Raw genomic sequence first — 16,206 nt, forward strand, 5'->3', positions numbered from 1 at the left:
GAAAATAAAATCGCGTAACTCCGAATTCGCGTAAGTCGAGGTAGCGTAAGTCGGGGTATTACTGTACATTATTTTGATAAAACTCGTAGGGTTCAGCCTGCGTTTGCAATGCAAGCGGAAAAAATGTAATTATTTACGACATCACATTAGAAACCTCAAAAATAACAGTACTTCTCCACTATTTAATGGATGTTATTATACATACATATAAACCTTTCTCTTGAATCAACCTTATCTATTAAAAAAAACCGCATCAAAATCCGTTGCCTAGTTTCAAAGAATTAAACATACAAAGGGACATAGGGACAGAGAAAGCGAATTTGTTTTATACTATGTAGTGATTATAAAAAATGCAACGATTTTGTAGAAGATGTGAAGCAAATCGTCAAAGATCCGGCTGCATGATTAGTGCACTCATCGGTTATTTGCTAGCTATATATCTACCAAGTTGCCTATAAAAATTTAGCCGCTAGTATTTTTAGTGAAATTATTTTGAATTGATTTTTGGCAAAGCATTTCTTTCACCTGTTATTTAAATCAAATATCGTCATGACGTACATGACGGAAATTTACAAAAATATTTTTGTAATTTCATATTATCATTAACTGAATAGGTATCCGAAAACTATTGACATCTTAAAATCTGTATTTTGTATTTTACTCGTTTAACTTTTACACGTTAATAAATACATACATCATCATCATGAAGTATGATGCACTTTTTATTATATGCAATTTAAGTGAACACCATACATTATTTTGAATATATACAAAATCAGGTTATATATGTCCGTTTATATAATAATCCGCTGAATTGACTTAAACGTTTTTAATCTAATAGGCAAGTAGTTGATCAGCCTCCTGTGCCTGTCACACTGACAGAATAAGCTGAGCAATTGTAAATGGATCATGTAGGTTTTTTTTATACAATAGGGGCAAAAGGGCAGGAGGCTCACCTGATGTTAAGTAATACCGCCCCATGCATACTCTCGATTGCAGAGGGCATCGGGGATTGAACTTACGATCTCAGAGATGAAAGTCGCATGTTGAAGCCACTAGGCTAAGGCTGCTCTAAGTTCAGTTTCCTATAGTAGTAGAAATAGCTAATATTAAATATTTGTATATGTAAATTATAGTAGAACAAATAAATATAATATATGTTTTATTATATTTTTAAATAAAATAATGAACACACTTTATTTACATCACAAAACTGGAGAAAATTAATATACATCAAAGGATATAAATGTCTCCCTGCTAAAAGCAGATTCTTGCAGACAACCCAAATATAAATAACATAAATTAAATACTATCCAGTACTTAAAACATTAAACTTCACATTTAAAAAGTACATATATTACTTAATTAATCAAATTTAGCTTATATTATTTGAAAAGTTGGGTATTTTCAATTGAAAGTTAAAAAAAGAGAGGTCGTGCGCCAATCGAACCAAATTTATTTTCGCTTCGCAAGATGTTCATAATATCAATAACATTGCCGTTATTAAAATAAAACCAATAAGAGCTACACGCGTAGGAACCGTTGGGTATGTTTCACATACGATGCTTGTTGTGACGCTAAATCATAATAAAAACGCGGTACGGTGTAATTTACTTATTAGTAATCTCGCAGCTAACTCATATCTATATAATGAAAGAAAACACGTTGACAATACACACAACCAAAACAGATTGCATTAACAAATTATATGAAAGAGAAAACATAGGTACATACTGGAAGAAAACTGAAATGAAACTAATTCAGCAAAAGTCTCTAACCAAGTTATTAAAAAAAACGATAAACGGTGCACTTATTTAAATGTTTGCTTCACGGCTTTAACTATTCTTAACAAATCATTATGCATACAGACGACGACTAAATCATTGATAAACCAATTAAAGTTTTAACATTTCTCGTGATTGTAAAATATTTTACTGTATTAATCGATTTTTATTGGATATTAAAAAAATATAATTGATTTAGGTTTCCTTCCCTCTTCTTGTTTGTGTATGTCCAAACTTTACGGAAACCAAAAGTGACTTAGACTTGTTATTATTATCTCATAATAACAAGTCTAAGTCACCAAGCATTTCCCAAGGGACATGTTTTATACACACACTTTTTTTATAGAACAGGGGGCAAACGGACAGGAGGCTCACCTGATGTTAAGTGATACCGCCCATGGACACTCTCGATGCTAGAGGGCTCGCGAGTGCTATGTCGGCATTTTAAGAATTCGTACGTTTCCATGTATTAGCCGGTTTTGTGTGTCTAAACAATTGTTTAATTATCTTTTCATGTAATGTGAAATGTCCCCAACGTTCGGTTGATTTTATTATGTTGCACTTATGCAAGACACGTGTGCTACATAGATGATTTCAACGAGTTAATGGTCGTAACATTCACATTCTATTTCACGTAATTTTATTGAGAATTAACGTTTGTCTTTTTTATCAATTAACACTGAATATAGGGCGAAAGAATAACGTATAATTATACTGATAGTAAAGTTTGCATAATTATGAAAAGTTCAATAGGAAAATTCTGTGAAATATTAACTCACCAATCTGATGAAGTAGGTACTTGCCAATACATACACCAATCGGTGAATTAGACGTACATCTTTTTTAGCTTTATTATTTGGTACAGATACAACTTCAGACGACACATTCTATAGGTAACGTAATACTTTAAACACTCAACTCACACCTCGAAAGGTGATACGGATGGTATTTTGTATGCTGACTTGACGACCGACGATGAAACTCAGCTGCTGGAATTAGCCTGAAGAACTCCTCTGAACACTTTCCATAGTAAATGCGTTAGAAGAAGCAGAAAGATCCCACATCTCTACGCAACTATAGGGATTAAGCCGCTCGAAAAGTGACTTGTGGGCTGGATTTCAAATTAAACCGTACATATTGGGATCGAAAATTAAATAGTTGTTTATTTGTTTATTAAAAATTTATTCAAGCTACCGTGGTGTTTTTGACTAATTCAATAAATCTTTTTTCATCACAGAGAAAACTTAATTTGGCAAAGAGACGAATAGTACTTTATGTTAAGCTCAATTATATATATGTATGACATTTTTATTATTATTTCAACATTCGTAACGCTTTGTAAGTGAAAAAAAAACATTAATGTAAAACGTTTTTTTATAATGTAAACATAATTATTTCGGTAGAAAAGAATTACCAAATAATCTGTGAATGACTACTTGCATCTTTATTGTTAAAAGTTTTTTTATAATTGTTAGGTGATTATTTAAAAATAACATGGTTATTATTTCTCAGTCAGACTTTCATACCCAGAGATATTTTTTTATCTCTATCTTTATAAATATCTATAGAATATAAATCATTGCATTAATCTCTTCCACATGAAAAACACTGAAAGCGCGTACAAAATTCAAGGCTGACCGAAATTAATTCAAAGAGTATTAATCATTAAATTAACTATTGTTTCAACTCGTTTATCTGGGACGAACGAGAAATGCTTACACTTGTTCTAAGACACTGATTCTCAAATAATTAGTCTTAATACATGTCTAGATAAATATTATTATACCGTATTTTATTCTGTGTCATTAAAAAATATGATTGCCAGCCTTCCAAAGCTTAATAAATACATAAATTTGTTACAATAATGGTAAAAGAATTTTTTAAAGTCCAGTTTTGTTTTGTTTTTTATGTTAAAGGCAAGGACAGGAAGCTCATCTGATTTTAAGTAACACCGCCGCCCATGGACACTCACACTCGGAAGGCTCGTGAGTACGTTGCCGGCCTTTTAAAAATTGTTATGATCTTTTCTTGAAGGACCCTTATTGGTAGGGAATTACTTCAGTGGGCAGCTAGTTCCACATACTTGTAGTGCGCGGCAAAAACCCCGTGAGTCAAAAAATGCTCAGTTGTTGAACGACTTACGGAAGGTATTTTGTATTCTGCCTTGACGTCTGAATTCTGATATTAAAACTCAGTAAACTAATATAAGTACGAACAACTTCTCTGTTCTTGAGTTTATATTGTGAAATCATTTTTTGCGTGTTCTTAAAACTATATGTTTTCAAAACGTAATATTTAGTGTATTATTTCGTGTTTATAGTTTGTGGTAGGTGAAAGCAAGTTTGAGAATCACTGAACATCGCGGTGGTATACCAAATTAACATGTCTCTGCATGTTCTTTCCATCTGCGGCCCGCTTTATACGAAATAACTAACCGCTTTGAGTGTTTAATTTTAAATGATTTTTATTATATTTCCATAAGTTAATTATGAATTTGTATAATAGTATAAGAAAAATATCTGTTATCTACAAAAAAGCAAGATAAGGTTTTCTCTCAAATGCAACAAGAATTTAATGAAATACAAACAATAATAATAATAATAATAATTTATTTTTATGAATATAATACAAAAATATTATGTATGTTAAGTTCGAATATTTTGCCACACATTTTTGTGCAAATTTGGCTTTAAAGGAATTTTACACATTGTTTAAGTATGATATCAAATTAATGTTCTAATGGTTGATGCAAAATAATTATTAGTAAAATAATACATTTATTAGGTAACTGTAATATGTTTAAAAACATATTTATAGTAAAACGTAAACCACTTTTTATATATTTATTATTATTTTGAAATATAATATGTCAAATGAAGTTAAACAGATTAACTAAGATATTTGTTTTCTCAAAATTCCTTCATATTCCCATATTTGGAATAAGTAAATCATGTGTTTATATGACTTTTCGAGAAATGTAACATACCTGCTGAGAAGTTTAAATAGATACATATTTTTTTATAGAACAGGGGGCAAACGGGCAGGAGGCTCACCTGATGTTAAGTGATACCGCTGCCCATGAACACTATCAATGCTGGAAGGCTCGCGAGTGCGTTGACGGCCTTTTAAGAACTGGTACGCTCTTTTCTTGAAGGACCCTAAGTCGAATTGGTTCAGAAATACTTCAGTGGGCAGTTGGTTCCACATAACAATTATTCGATTCCAATAATACAAACTAAACCTTTTCTAGTCGGTTAAAAAGCGGGCCGCGCTAGTAAAAAGTTATGCGCACGCGCATATGTGGTAAAGATATAAATACAATAACACTCAGAAATTGTGCCACACGCTTCACAATGTGGACGAAACCTTCGATTATAAATAAACTTTCTTTGAAAACTAGATATTAATTTTTTTAATGTATGTCTTGTTTATTTGTATTTGAACACGTTCTAAAGCATGATTTCATCACGTTTTTTAACTCTGAAATAAGATTTTTCAATGATTAATGGATAGCAAAAGGTTTTCTGTTTAAATTTTATAAAATAGCTGAATTGTATGACCTAAAGTCCTATAGGACGTATTTCATTTATGCGTGTTTTACTCCTCTCCAAGACTTATCGTCTCTCTTTACCTCAACTGAACTGCCAGGTTTACTTGGGACGTCCTCGGCCAATTGGAAGTTCTTCGGAGTAGATCTATCCATTTCCAGTTGCCTACTTACTGTCTAAAACTTATTAAATAATTGTTGAAATTTGGCCATATATAAATTAATACATTTTGTTGGCATAACTCGCCAGATGGATATATGTATTTCGCCTTCTTTACTGATACTTTAACCGAAGTGTTTATGTATTTCGCTGGCAATTGAACTAAAATTCACGTGTCCGTAATTTATATACTATATATAAATGTAACTATAGCAGTCTTATTATTCGACAACTGTAGGTAAAACAGTTTTTCAACTTCATATGTTGCTTAACGTTAGGCTATCTTATAATAGACAGGGTCATTTATTAGTCGCGGCAGCAAACACCTCAACGTTCTCTCGCCATAGACAAATCATAGATGAATCGCCCTCGAAGTTCAGAACCGTAGTTGCGTTACAGCTTTTTTTTTTATAGAACCGGGGGCAAACGGGCAGGAGGCTCACCTGATGTTAAGTGATACCGCCGCCCATGGACATTGGACACTCTCAATGCCAGAGGGCTCGCTTATGTCAGCACGTCATGCTCGATTTTTATGACATTTTGAGAGAGTAGAAGCCCTCTTCAGATGCAACTATATAAGTGTGTCTTCCGGATGTCTGAACAATTTTACATACAGAAGTCCTATGACATTTTATTGCTGATGACGGACATTGGAGTAGAGACTCTTGAGCCTTGTAGTTCAAGAATTAAGTTAGTGACTGGTAGATCCGGTGAACCGGTGACCCCAGAGGTGATGCTATCCTCGATTAACCAATAAGAATCGCAATACAGCGAAGAAATGCTAGCATTTAAGCCCATATAATATAACTTTATACATTTGTTTTAATTAATAATTCTTTAAAATTATTGGAACAAAGTTCCTTATCGCGCGTAGTGAAAGGGGGCTAGACGAAAAAAAAATCTCACGGAAAGTTGTCACGATACTTTTTGGTATAGTTGTTGTAATGTACCAGTTCTCCTCCGAAGTTAAGCAACGTCGGGCGAGGAACACTTCGTGGTGTTGGCTTTTTATTTTTTCCAAATTTCAATTTCCAATATTTAAATACGTGGTCTCTTAAAACTTTAATATGCAATGAATTAATATTGGTTTTAAGAAAATCTATCAAACTGTTATGATACCAATTAAAATATTAATTAATCGAAAAGAACTTTGTTCCATCCAGTTGTCCCTTGACAACTCTCAAGTTTTTTTTATTATTCCTATGTAGAAAATTGTTATTTATTGATATAAAATGTATAAATATTTAAGTAATAAATAAAATAATTCCAATCATTAAGTAACTAAAAGTCATTCCGTAAATAGTATAATCTGATAAGCAATAAAAAAACATTTCTCACGTGTGTCGCATGACAAAATTCTAATAATTACCATATGTCCTATTACTCATCCCATTCTATCGGAAAAAAACGAAAATAACGCGCCCAATACTAAATTAACCCCTAACTTTCCATTTCGAATCGAAACGACACATTTTTACAAAAAATCTTAACCCATTCGTAGACATGTGCGTGAAAAAAAAAGAGTTTTTATCACGAAGAGTTCAGTAACCAGATCGGTATTAACGTACAGTTATTTTAGATTTTTTTGTAGATTCACTGCTTTTGTAGTTGCGTACGCGCAGGGTTATAATTAAGAGCCACATGTCAGGTTAGTGATGCGACGGTTATGTCGATAATTTTTAAGTATTGGGATTTATTGGCCTCATGACTTTTTTTATATTTCCCCTTTACGTAATACAAATAGTTTTAGAACATTTTATTTTATATTCGTCACAGTTTTACTAGATGATTAGCAAACTTTATTGTAACAAAATTTAAAGTATATATCTCTAGTACAATATATATTATTTACAATTTTAATAATCTAGATAGTATTTATAGTAATGTATAAATGGATAAATAGAGAACTAAATAAATTCGAAATATCTTTAATGCTAGCAGCATTTTCTCACTATACTGCGATACTTTTTCAAGAAGCGAAGAGAGTACAAGCTCTGGTGTCAGCGGCACTATCTTCTATCGCCAACTTAAATCTTTAATTAGCACCTTTACACTTGAACTCCACAGGCCAGGAGTCTCTACTACAAAGGAAACAAAATAATTGTTCAACTTCATATTTTTTATTTAACTTATTAAATAAAAATTGGGATTATGAAGGTAAAGAACTAAATAATAAGCCTAATCTACTAGTAATAACTAGATCTAATATGATTCAAGGCTGTCCATTTCTGCTCACGTAGATTTATGTTTTATAAGCGCCATTGTCAAAATCCTTGTAGAATGTATAAGCTAAACTAACTCATGGAGTACGTTAAATTAACATAAATAACGTATGTAGCTTATTTAATATTAGCAAATAATTTATTAATTAGCAGATTATTGTGTTCTTCATCCCGAGAATAACACACACGGAAAACAAGAATCGTTTTATTTGCATGCGTTTTGCTGTTTTTATTTTTAGCATTCCACGTAATAGTGTCTGATAGACATTATCTCACCCTATTGTGGGTCTGTGGATGTAAAATATTAGCAGTAAATAACTTAAATACTAGGAACTCACTTACCAGCCCTTTGCTAATGTAAGTGAAAAAAAATCCATAGTCTGACTTATCTCTAACTTCGTCTTAGTTTTATCGATGTTCGTCCTTATCTGGCACAACACTAATGCACTTGTTCTTGTCATAAATCATGCGAGACAGGGCGGTATATTGATGAAATTACTTTTTCATATTCGTTTAACTATGATAAGCTGAAATTAAATGAAAATATTTGATTTTTTACATTGTAGATGTTTTTTATGTCATAGTGATCTTAATCCACCTGCATCGTTTAGTTGTTACCACTTATTGAGTTGTGTTTATTTAAGATAAGGTAAATAACATCTGAACAGCCAAAGCTTCGATACAAGGTATTTGTATTTTTGTACATGTACATGATTTTTAAAACATTGAAACATTGGCAGTGCGTTCTAAGTCTAGCGGTGATTACCTGTTTGTGCGTCTATATTAATCTATAACTGCCACTGTGGTAAGGTTTACCATTTATTATTTTTATTATATTATTATTTAAACCTTTTTATAGAAACTAAATCAGTTTAATTGTATGTATGTGCGTTCTGTCATATCATTGGTAAGTTGTGAAATTAAACTGATTTGGTTTTTCTAATGATATGATAATATTACAATTAAATTATGTATTTTTAAAGATGTGTCAAATCCACTAGTAAAATATTAATAAAATAAAATTGTGTTGGAATATTAACGCCATCCATTGCCGGTGTACCACAATCAGCGGATCAATGGTTGATATGAAATTTTAATAATAATTATGAAGTCTTGATTGTACCACAGTATATCCTAAATTTGACTCACATAAACACACAAAAATCAGTTGTAAGGGAAAAGGTAATTATTCATACAAAAACAATGGGATGACAGACTGATAATTAAAAAAAGAGTCCACTAACGCTTTTATAAATTTTAGTTTAGTTATAATTAGTACGTATTGCTATTGCTTTGTGTTGTGTTGTTAACTACCTATTTCTTTTTCTTGTCTGGAAGAAATCGCTTGTAAGCTATAAGACCCGTTGGGGAATCACATGTAAACATTTTTAAATCAGAAAAATAAAAAAGAGATATGGAAAAATATGGAAGAGGCTTTTACCCAAATAGGGCAATACAATACTAGACCGCTAAAAAAACTAAATTACAAGTTATACTGACATAACTGATACTTACTCATATTGACAAATGTTAGCTAACCACTGTTTGTATGTCATCTTTTAAATATACAAAACAAAGTCATGTTAGTTACACCGCTTATAACTCCAGATCGGCTAGACCGATGTTAGTTATTGCTTTTTTGGGGGAATCAAAAAAATAGCGGATAAGTTATCTAATAACAATAAATAAATTCAGTAATTTTACGAACGGTAGGTGCGTAGTAAAATTGTCATAAAAGAGCCATCCCTTGACAAAACTACGCATAATTTTACATCGAATTCTTGTCAGTTCAAGAAATTCCGATCTTGAGGTGACTTTGGAGATGCATAACAAGGTTTTTATCTTGATCGAAGACATGTGTTACCTCATCAAAAAGTGTTGTATATCAGAAAGTGCTTTAACATGCAGTACGGCAATATTAGAGCTAAAGAGAAGAGGCCTTATGTGTAAAACTGCCATTCTTCTTACGCAATATTTCCGTATTTGCATAAATATTATTAATGTTATTTAATGAAATCCTAAATTAAGTATAAATAAAGTTAACACGATAGTGCATAGAGCAGTGTTAGCCTAGTGGCTTCAGCGTGTGACTCTCATGCCTGAGGTCGTAGGTTCGATCCCCGGCCGTACCAATGGACTTTCTTTCTCGTTTTTAACATTAACGGTGAAGGAAAACATTGTGAGGAAACCGACATGTCTTAGACCCAAAAAGTCGACGTGTGTCAGACACTGGAGGGTAATCACCTACTTGCCTATTAGATTTAAAAATGATAATGTAACAGATTCAAAAATCTGAGGCCAAGAGCTAAAAAGAGGTTGTAGTGCCACTGATTTATTTATTTATTAACACGATAGTATTAGACTGTTAGGTCAATTCGGTCGGTTACGAAGTTAGCCTGGTCAGCTAGTTAATAATAAAAAGACAATATTATTTGTAATAATTTGGTTTAATACAACACTAATTAAGTATAATTTACAATGATCAATGAACGAACAATATCGATCGAGACTCGAGACTAAACAAAGTTTAAAACTACATAAAATGCCTACTTGGTACGAAACTCCAATGCATGTCTTTTAACACTGTTAACTTAAAATGCTTAGATTTTTTAATAATAATAAAAAATGTAAGTCTGTGATATAAAGACTTAGATGTTATAAACGTACTGGATTCAAACAAGTAAATTTTTTATACTATTTAGAATAACTTTTAGTGTTTTACCCGCTGAAACTCAAATATATAAATTGTGATGTATATATTAAAAAATCTAAGCATTAATCATATAATTAACAATATATAACAAAAGCGCGTACTGTACAAATAATCTTAAATTAAAATTTGTACATAATCAATCAATTCCACATTAAAAGCTTTTTGTACTGTAATAACTAAATTTTCTTGCCTGTGTAAACAATTACAGAACTATTGAATCTGGCATTTAAAATCTAAATTTATATAACTGTAAAATCGGTTATTTTAAAAGTTGAGTCAACTTGTATCGAATCCTTAAACAACGTCAATAAAGCCATGAGTTTGATGTATCAAAGGCTATCGTAATGAGTAATTTACGACGACCTGGGCACTCAGTAAGTTCTAATAGCGATTCCGAACTGAACGAGTTTTTGTTCCGCGCGATCTGACGACAGCGCTGTTAAGACGGATAACGTTGGAATCAGTATCGCTGTATTGGAAGTTACAAAGTAAGGACGCTGTATATATATATATATATCTTATTATATATAACTCTCCTGTCACGTTGTTTGTCCGCAATGGACATCTAAACTACCGAACCGATATCAATCAAATTTGCACACCGTGTGCAGTCTGGTCCAACTTAAGAGATAGGATAGCGTAGATCTTTAATTATAGTCGCAATTTTATTTTATTGCAAATTATTTGTTTATTATTTGATACAATTCTAACAGATGGCGCTGTGTTAAAAGTACCAACGTTTCACATAAGCTATCTACACACCAGTTCTGCTACAGTTTTCCTTGAATAGTTTACTACTATGTAATATAAGAAAAACCTTCAAACCTTCGAGACAGCTAGTATATATATATGTGTGTGTGTGCTATTTCGTGTATTTCAAGATATGTCACACATATTACAAAACCGTTTAGTACTTCAAACTCGTGGCTCGTGTAACCAAAAAGTTTAAATACATTAATTCTAAGTGAAGTGTGCTAAACTACTGTAAATGCGTACATTTCAACTGCCTATTAGTTAACTATACACTGTGATATGATTTACACCCTTTAATATTCGGAATAAATGCACTTTAAAACAAAATGCACAAAGAAATCAGAGAGATTAATTTTCTAAATTACTAAATTCTCTACAACATGAACAATTTAATATGCAAAGGGAAAACTTTGAATTAACACAAGTATTTAGTGATTTGTGCCAAAAATGACCTTTGGTGCAAAAAGCAATCAACTTGTTGACGAAAAAATGTTCTTTCGTGCTCCATTGAAATGAGAAACGACCTTAGAATTGTGGGACAGATGTCGACTGGACTTTTGAACCACAATGCTAGCCAATAAACAAGGGGAAATACGGATTGAATATGGGCTTTCAGGAAGCCTATTTAATTTAATTATTTATTTCAATAAATTTATTTTTATTTAGTCGGGAAACTTGTACTGGGAATCTCTTATGTTAATTCAAAATTATCCGAATTAAACGCGATCTTAACTATACTTAATTTATATCATGATAATCACGATAAATATTTACAGCCTATAAAACAAAAAAATAAATCACAAAATAGTACCTCAGTATGGCACTTAACACAGAAATAATTCAGATCAATTCCGTATACATTGAATATAAAAAATAAAAGTGTTGCTATTGCAAAATTTTGAGATCTTATTTCCTTGTTAGAGAAATTATTGGTATAAAAAATCAGAACTACAAATCTATGGATCCTATACGTTTTAGATCAAAAAAATTTCACTGATTTCAATTAAATTGAGACAAATCTTTAAGCAAACATATTCAAACTAACAAGGAACGAACGCGAACCAAAACGCTTTGCGCAAATGTACTATACTTAACGATACAACTACTTATTGTTCTTATTTATTACAAATAATGATTAAATACTTTTAAATATTTCAATATTGATATGAACCTTTATTAAGGCATTACTAACAATGCCGCTAACAATTCAAAATAGCTAGAACTAAAAATAATACTTCCCGTTAAAACCGGGTGAAATAAACGTTTTTGGTAAACTATAGTCAAGTGAACACTTCACAAAATACAACTACCCGTAAATATTGTGGATAATGCTAGTGCAAAATTCGTAATCACTTTGTATTGCTCAGTTCACTTCGATGATTTTCGATGGAATTCCAAATTTAAAAATCTACTTGTCAGACCTTTGCTCGTTGAGGGACAAGTTTTCCGCCTCGTCTTTGATGTGGGAGAGGGCCCGGTATCTGTCCTCCGGACGCACGTACTCGTTGTACGGGCTAGTCTCGCTGGAGCGGTTGTTCGAAGACTCCTTGGTGGAATTTGAGTAATCACCTAAAAAGGAAGTTTCTAATATGTTAAAAGCAGAAACTACAGTGGGTGGTTTCGATCCCCACCCGCTTACTATAAAAGAAAGGCCTCAGTGTGGCACGCTAGCTCTCCGTGCTGAGCTGTAAAGGCCCTTCAGGACAACAGCGAGTTTCCTTTCAAAAAAAAAAAAAAAAAGGCATTTGCTGCCCGGACGTTGACTAGAGTGGTGGTTGGTTTCGAAGCCGCGTACTGTGAGTTCGTTCCATGTTATTTTTATTCGGTGTGATTTTGTGTTATTGTTTTAAGTTTAACGGTTGTTGTTAGAATATCTAAAGTCGTGTTGTTTTGTTTGTATAGGTCAGTTTTAAGATAATTTTACTGTGATTTTTAAATTACCGTGTTTTCTTAGTTTGTTCATAAAATAACTTCTTAGGTTATTTCGAATGGTTTTTTTAATTTAATTATCACTTCTGGTTGCTAAAAATGTTATCTTCTACTTCGGTCTCTAAATACCTGCTTCAGGATAATGTTAAAGTTGCGGAGAGACAAAAAAACATCTCGTTTCTTCAATTATAAATAATTTTCATAGTTTAGACATGTTTATTGATATTCAAAAGAAGAGTAAAATATAAATGAAGCTATTAACAGATCCATACAAAGTTTAGAAGGTCAGAACTTCAGAGGCCTTTACCCAAACGAGGTTCATACTACAGAAGACAAAGAAATGGAAAAATTACTAACGTAAACGGTAAGGGTATAATAACAAAACTAACACCTGTTTGATATGTAATTTTCGACACTATGGAATTAAACGCTTTATTATAATTTTCGAAATCCCAAATAATAACTAATTATATAATTGAAAATACCTTTACTAGTATAATCAGAAGCCTGCATTTCGTTCTTCAGCGCGTAAATATTTGGCTTAATGTCTTGTGCGTCGTTAGCACTCAGATCTTCGGCTTTGACGTCGTGCGAAGAACTGCTGTTACCATAACCGTTCATCATTTGTGGTCGGCTGAAAATAAGTCTGATTTTATTTACATTTATTTCAATTGGCGATTAAAAAGAGTGGCGGAGAGTTTATCGCCAGTTCTTATCTTCCGTTCTACGCCCTTGATTTGAGAACTGGCTGGCTGGCTGGCTAATTTAATTTTTTTGACATATATGTGTACTTGTTTATCTTTATGAATAAAGATATTTTTGTTTTTTTTTAATTGTCTCTTCATCGTGGAACATTATCATCTAGCCTAACTTAAAATTGTAATAAATAAAACAATGATACTACAACACTTTTTGTATCATTTGATATAATAGGCAGCCTTGTGTGTAGTCTAAGGCAAGCCGGTTTCCTCACAGTCCGAGCGAATTGCTATACACACATAGAAAGAATCCAGTGTACAGCTGGGGATCAAACCTACGACCTCAGAGATAAGAGTCGCATTCTGAACTGCTAACTAATAAGAAAATTTAACATAAAAAAGTGTCCAATACTACTTTTGATAAACGAAAGAAGTTTAGTTCTACTCCTTAGGGATTGATGAAATTTAGGTTGAAAAGTTTTTAATATAGATATTTATATAGAGATAGCAATAGAAATACCTGTAATCCTCATGGGATGATTGGTAATCATCACTTTGCATCATATGATCATCCGTGGACATGTACGCTAGATTGCAATCCTCCATCATACCCTAAAATATGGTAAATATTTTAGTGGTTTGTTAAATATATCTGGGTAGGTTTAAAAGATTATTAACTCGAAACGAAGAGAAACTTATGTCATTAGGTCATTACCATGTTTAATACTTTCTATTAAATACGGTAAAAAATAGACTTTAATATTATCAAAACCTTACCTGAAGGTTTCGCTTCAAAGCTTCGCTGTATCCATGAGGACTAGTCATCATTGGTGGGCTTTGAGCTCCCAAAAATCTGTAAAATTAATCACAGTTATAGACTATTATGGAAGATTTAATAAAATTTAACAAAGAAAAAATGAAACTAATAATTATATCGTAAAGTGCAAATTCTAATGATTTTAATATTATAACTAAAAGTCAAATAAAATATAAAAATCAGCATACCCCTGGCCTTATCAAACCATTTGATGATTAACACTAAAAAGTGTCGTATGTAAGTGTAAAATGTGAAGTGTATAATTTTGAAAATAAAGTCCAATTATTCATGTTTCAGTGTTAGCGGTGAATGTCATGTTGATTAAATAGAAAAAATAGAAATAGAAAAAAAGCAAGCGTATTGAGAAATAGGAATAAAATTTGATAAAAAACATGCGACAAAAATGCACTTCCAAAGCTGAAGAAATCGATAATTCACCTTCATGAGGAAATAGACATGCAAGATTAAAAGGGAATAAAAATGGTAGAAAAATCTTACTTGTTTATCCAACGACGATCTTATAATATAGATGCAAGCATGCATAACATATGTCAACTTAATCCTAACTCTCATTTATCTTGAGGCAGGCATGCAGAATTATATTCTTCGGACAACGATAGAGTAGAAATATAGCTATATTTAAAGGTACATTTGCAAAGTATGATAAAGCTTATAACTATTTATTTTATAGAGATAAACTATTGCAAAACAATTTTCTATAGCTTGCCATTCTAATCGCTAATGCTACCGTAGAGAACTTACATCTATGAAAATTTAGAAATGTAAGTACCCACAGTTTTTAATTTTTTTTTAATGAAGGTAGTGCTGCAAACTAATTTGAAACTGTTAAATTTGAGGCTTATAATATAGATTTGTAGCACTATATAGTCATACATGACAATATGTTGGATGTATCTATGCTTACACATTAATTACACACCTTACATAACGGTGAAACATCAACTATTCGTGAACAATCAATCTGTTGATTCGATAGTTCGCATATATTTGGACGCGATCGTCCAACGATTCTGTTTTAAAACCATTCAAAATGAAACAAAGTTTTATCTAAAGCTGACAAGAAAACGAATGTCCAGTGCTTGGTATGTCAAAAAATGAGGTCTTAATTTCCAAAAGAGATTAAAAATTATGGAATTTCTTGTATTTCACACATAATTTTTTATATTCCATTGATAATCATAGGCTCGTCATTCATAGTCTTGTACCGAGCTTGGCCTATAAGGATAATATTCGTAACACGCAAAAGATTCGTTGGACGATCGCTACGTCAGATGCAACAGCGCCCTTACTGTTGAGCGTTGGGTCCCGGTGGGGCTGGCTCATACTTTCTGGGTCGACCCCGGCTGAGATGCCTTCTCTTCACGAATTCCGCATCATCCACCATCCAAAACGAACCGAAGTCATCCTCGTAGCGCACGAAACATTTGTGTAGAGACAGGTTCGTCCGGATTGCATTCTATAATTCATTGTTCTTTAGCAAATGTAAACAATTTTGCTAGACCTTACTTTTTTGAAATGTGCTTCAATTGATAAATTTATAAGTAACATTGAAGTACATTTAG

General features: G+C 32.2%; 1 protein-coding gene across 6 annotated transcripts in view; it reads right to left on the reverse strand.

Moving 5' to 3' along the window:
- Positions 1-11,252: 11,252 nt before the first annotated feature.
- Positions 11,253-16,206, reverse strand: part of LOC110998241 (forkhead box protein P1) — a 50,241-nt gene continuing 45,287 nt past the window's right edge. For 5 of the 6 annotated variants that reach the window (XM_045632198.1, XM_045632195.1, XM_045632196.1 and 2 more), the window contains 5 exons: positions 15,934-16,100; positions 14,584-14,659; positions 14,327-14,418; positions 13,594-13,742; positions 11,253-12,748 (listed from right to left, as the gene is read on the reverse strand). In XM_045632198.1, coding sequence (XP_045488154.1) covers positions 12,588-12,748; positions 13,594-13,742; positions 14,327-14,418; positions 14,584-14,659; positions 15,934-16,100 — 645 coding nt within the window. In that variant the 3' untranslated portion in view covers positions 11,253-12,587. The remainder of the gene's footprint in view (positions 12,749-13,593; positions 13,743-14,326; positions 14,419-14,583; positions 14,660-15,933; positions 16,101-16,206) is intronic. The other variant, XM_045632197.1, reaches the window with a different exon arrangement.

Source organism: Pieris rapae, chromosome 18 (genome assembly GCF_905147795.1).
Source record: "Pieris rapae chromosome 18, ilPieRapa1.1, whole genome shotgun sequence".
Classification (NCBI taxonomy): domain Eukaryota; kingdom Metazoa; phylum Arthropoda; class Insecta; order Lepidoptera; family Pieridae; genus Pieris; species Pieris rapae.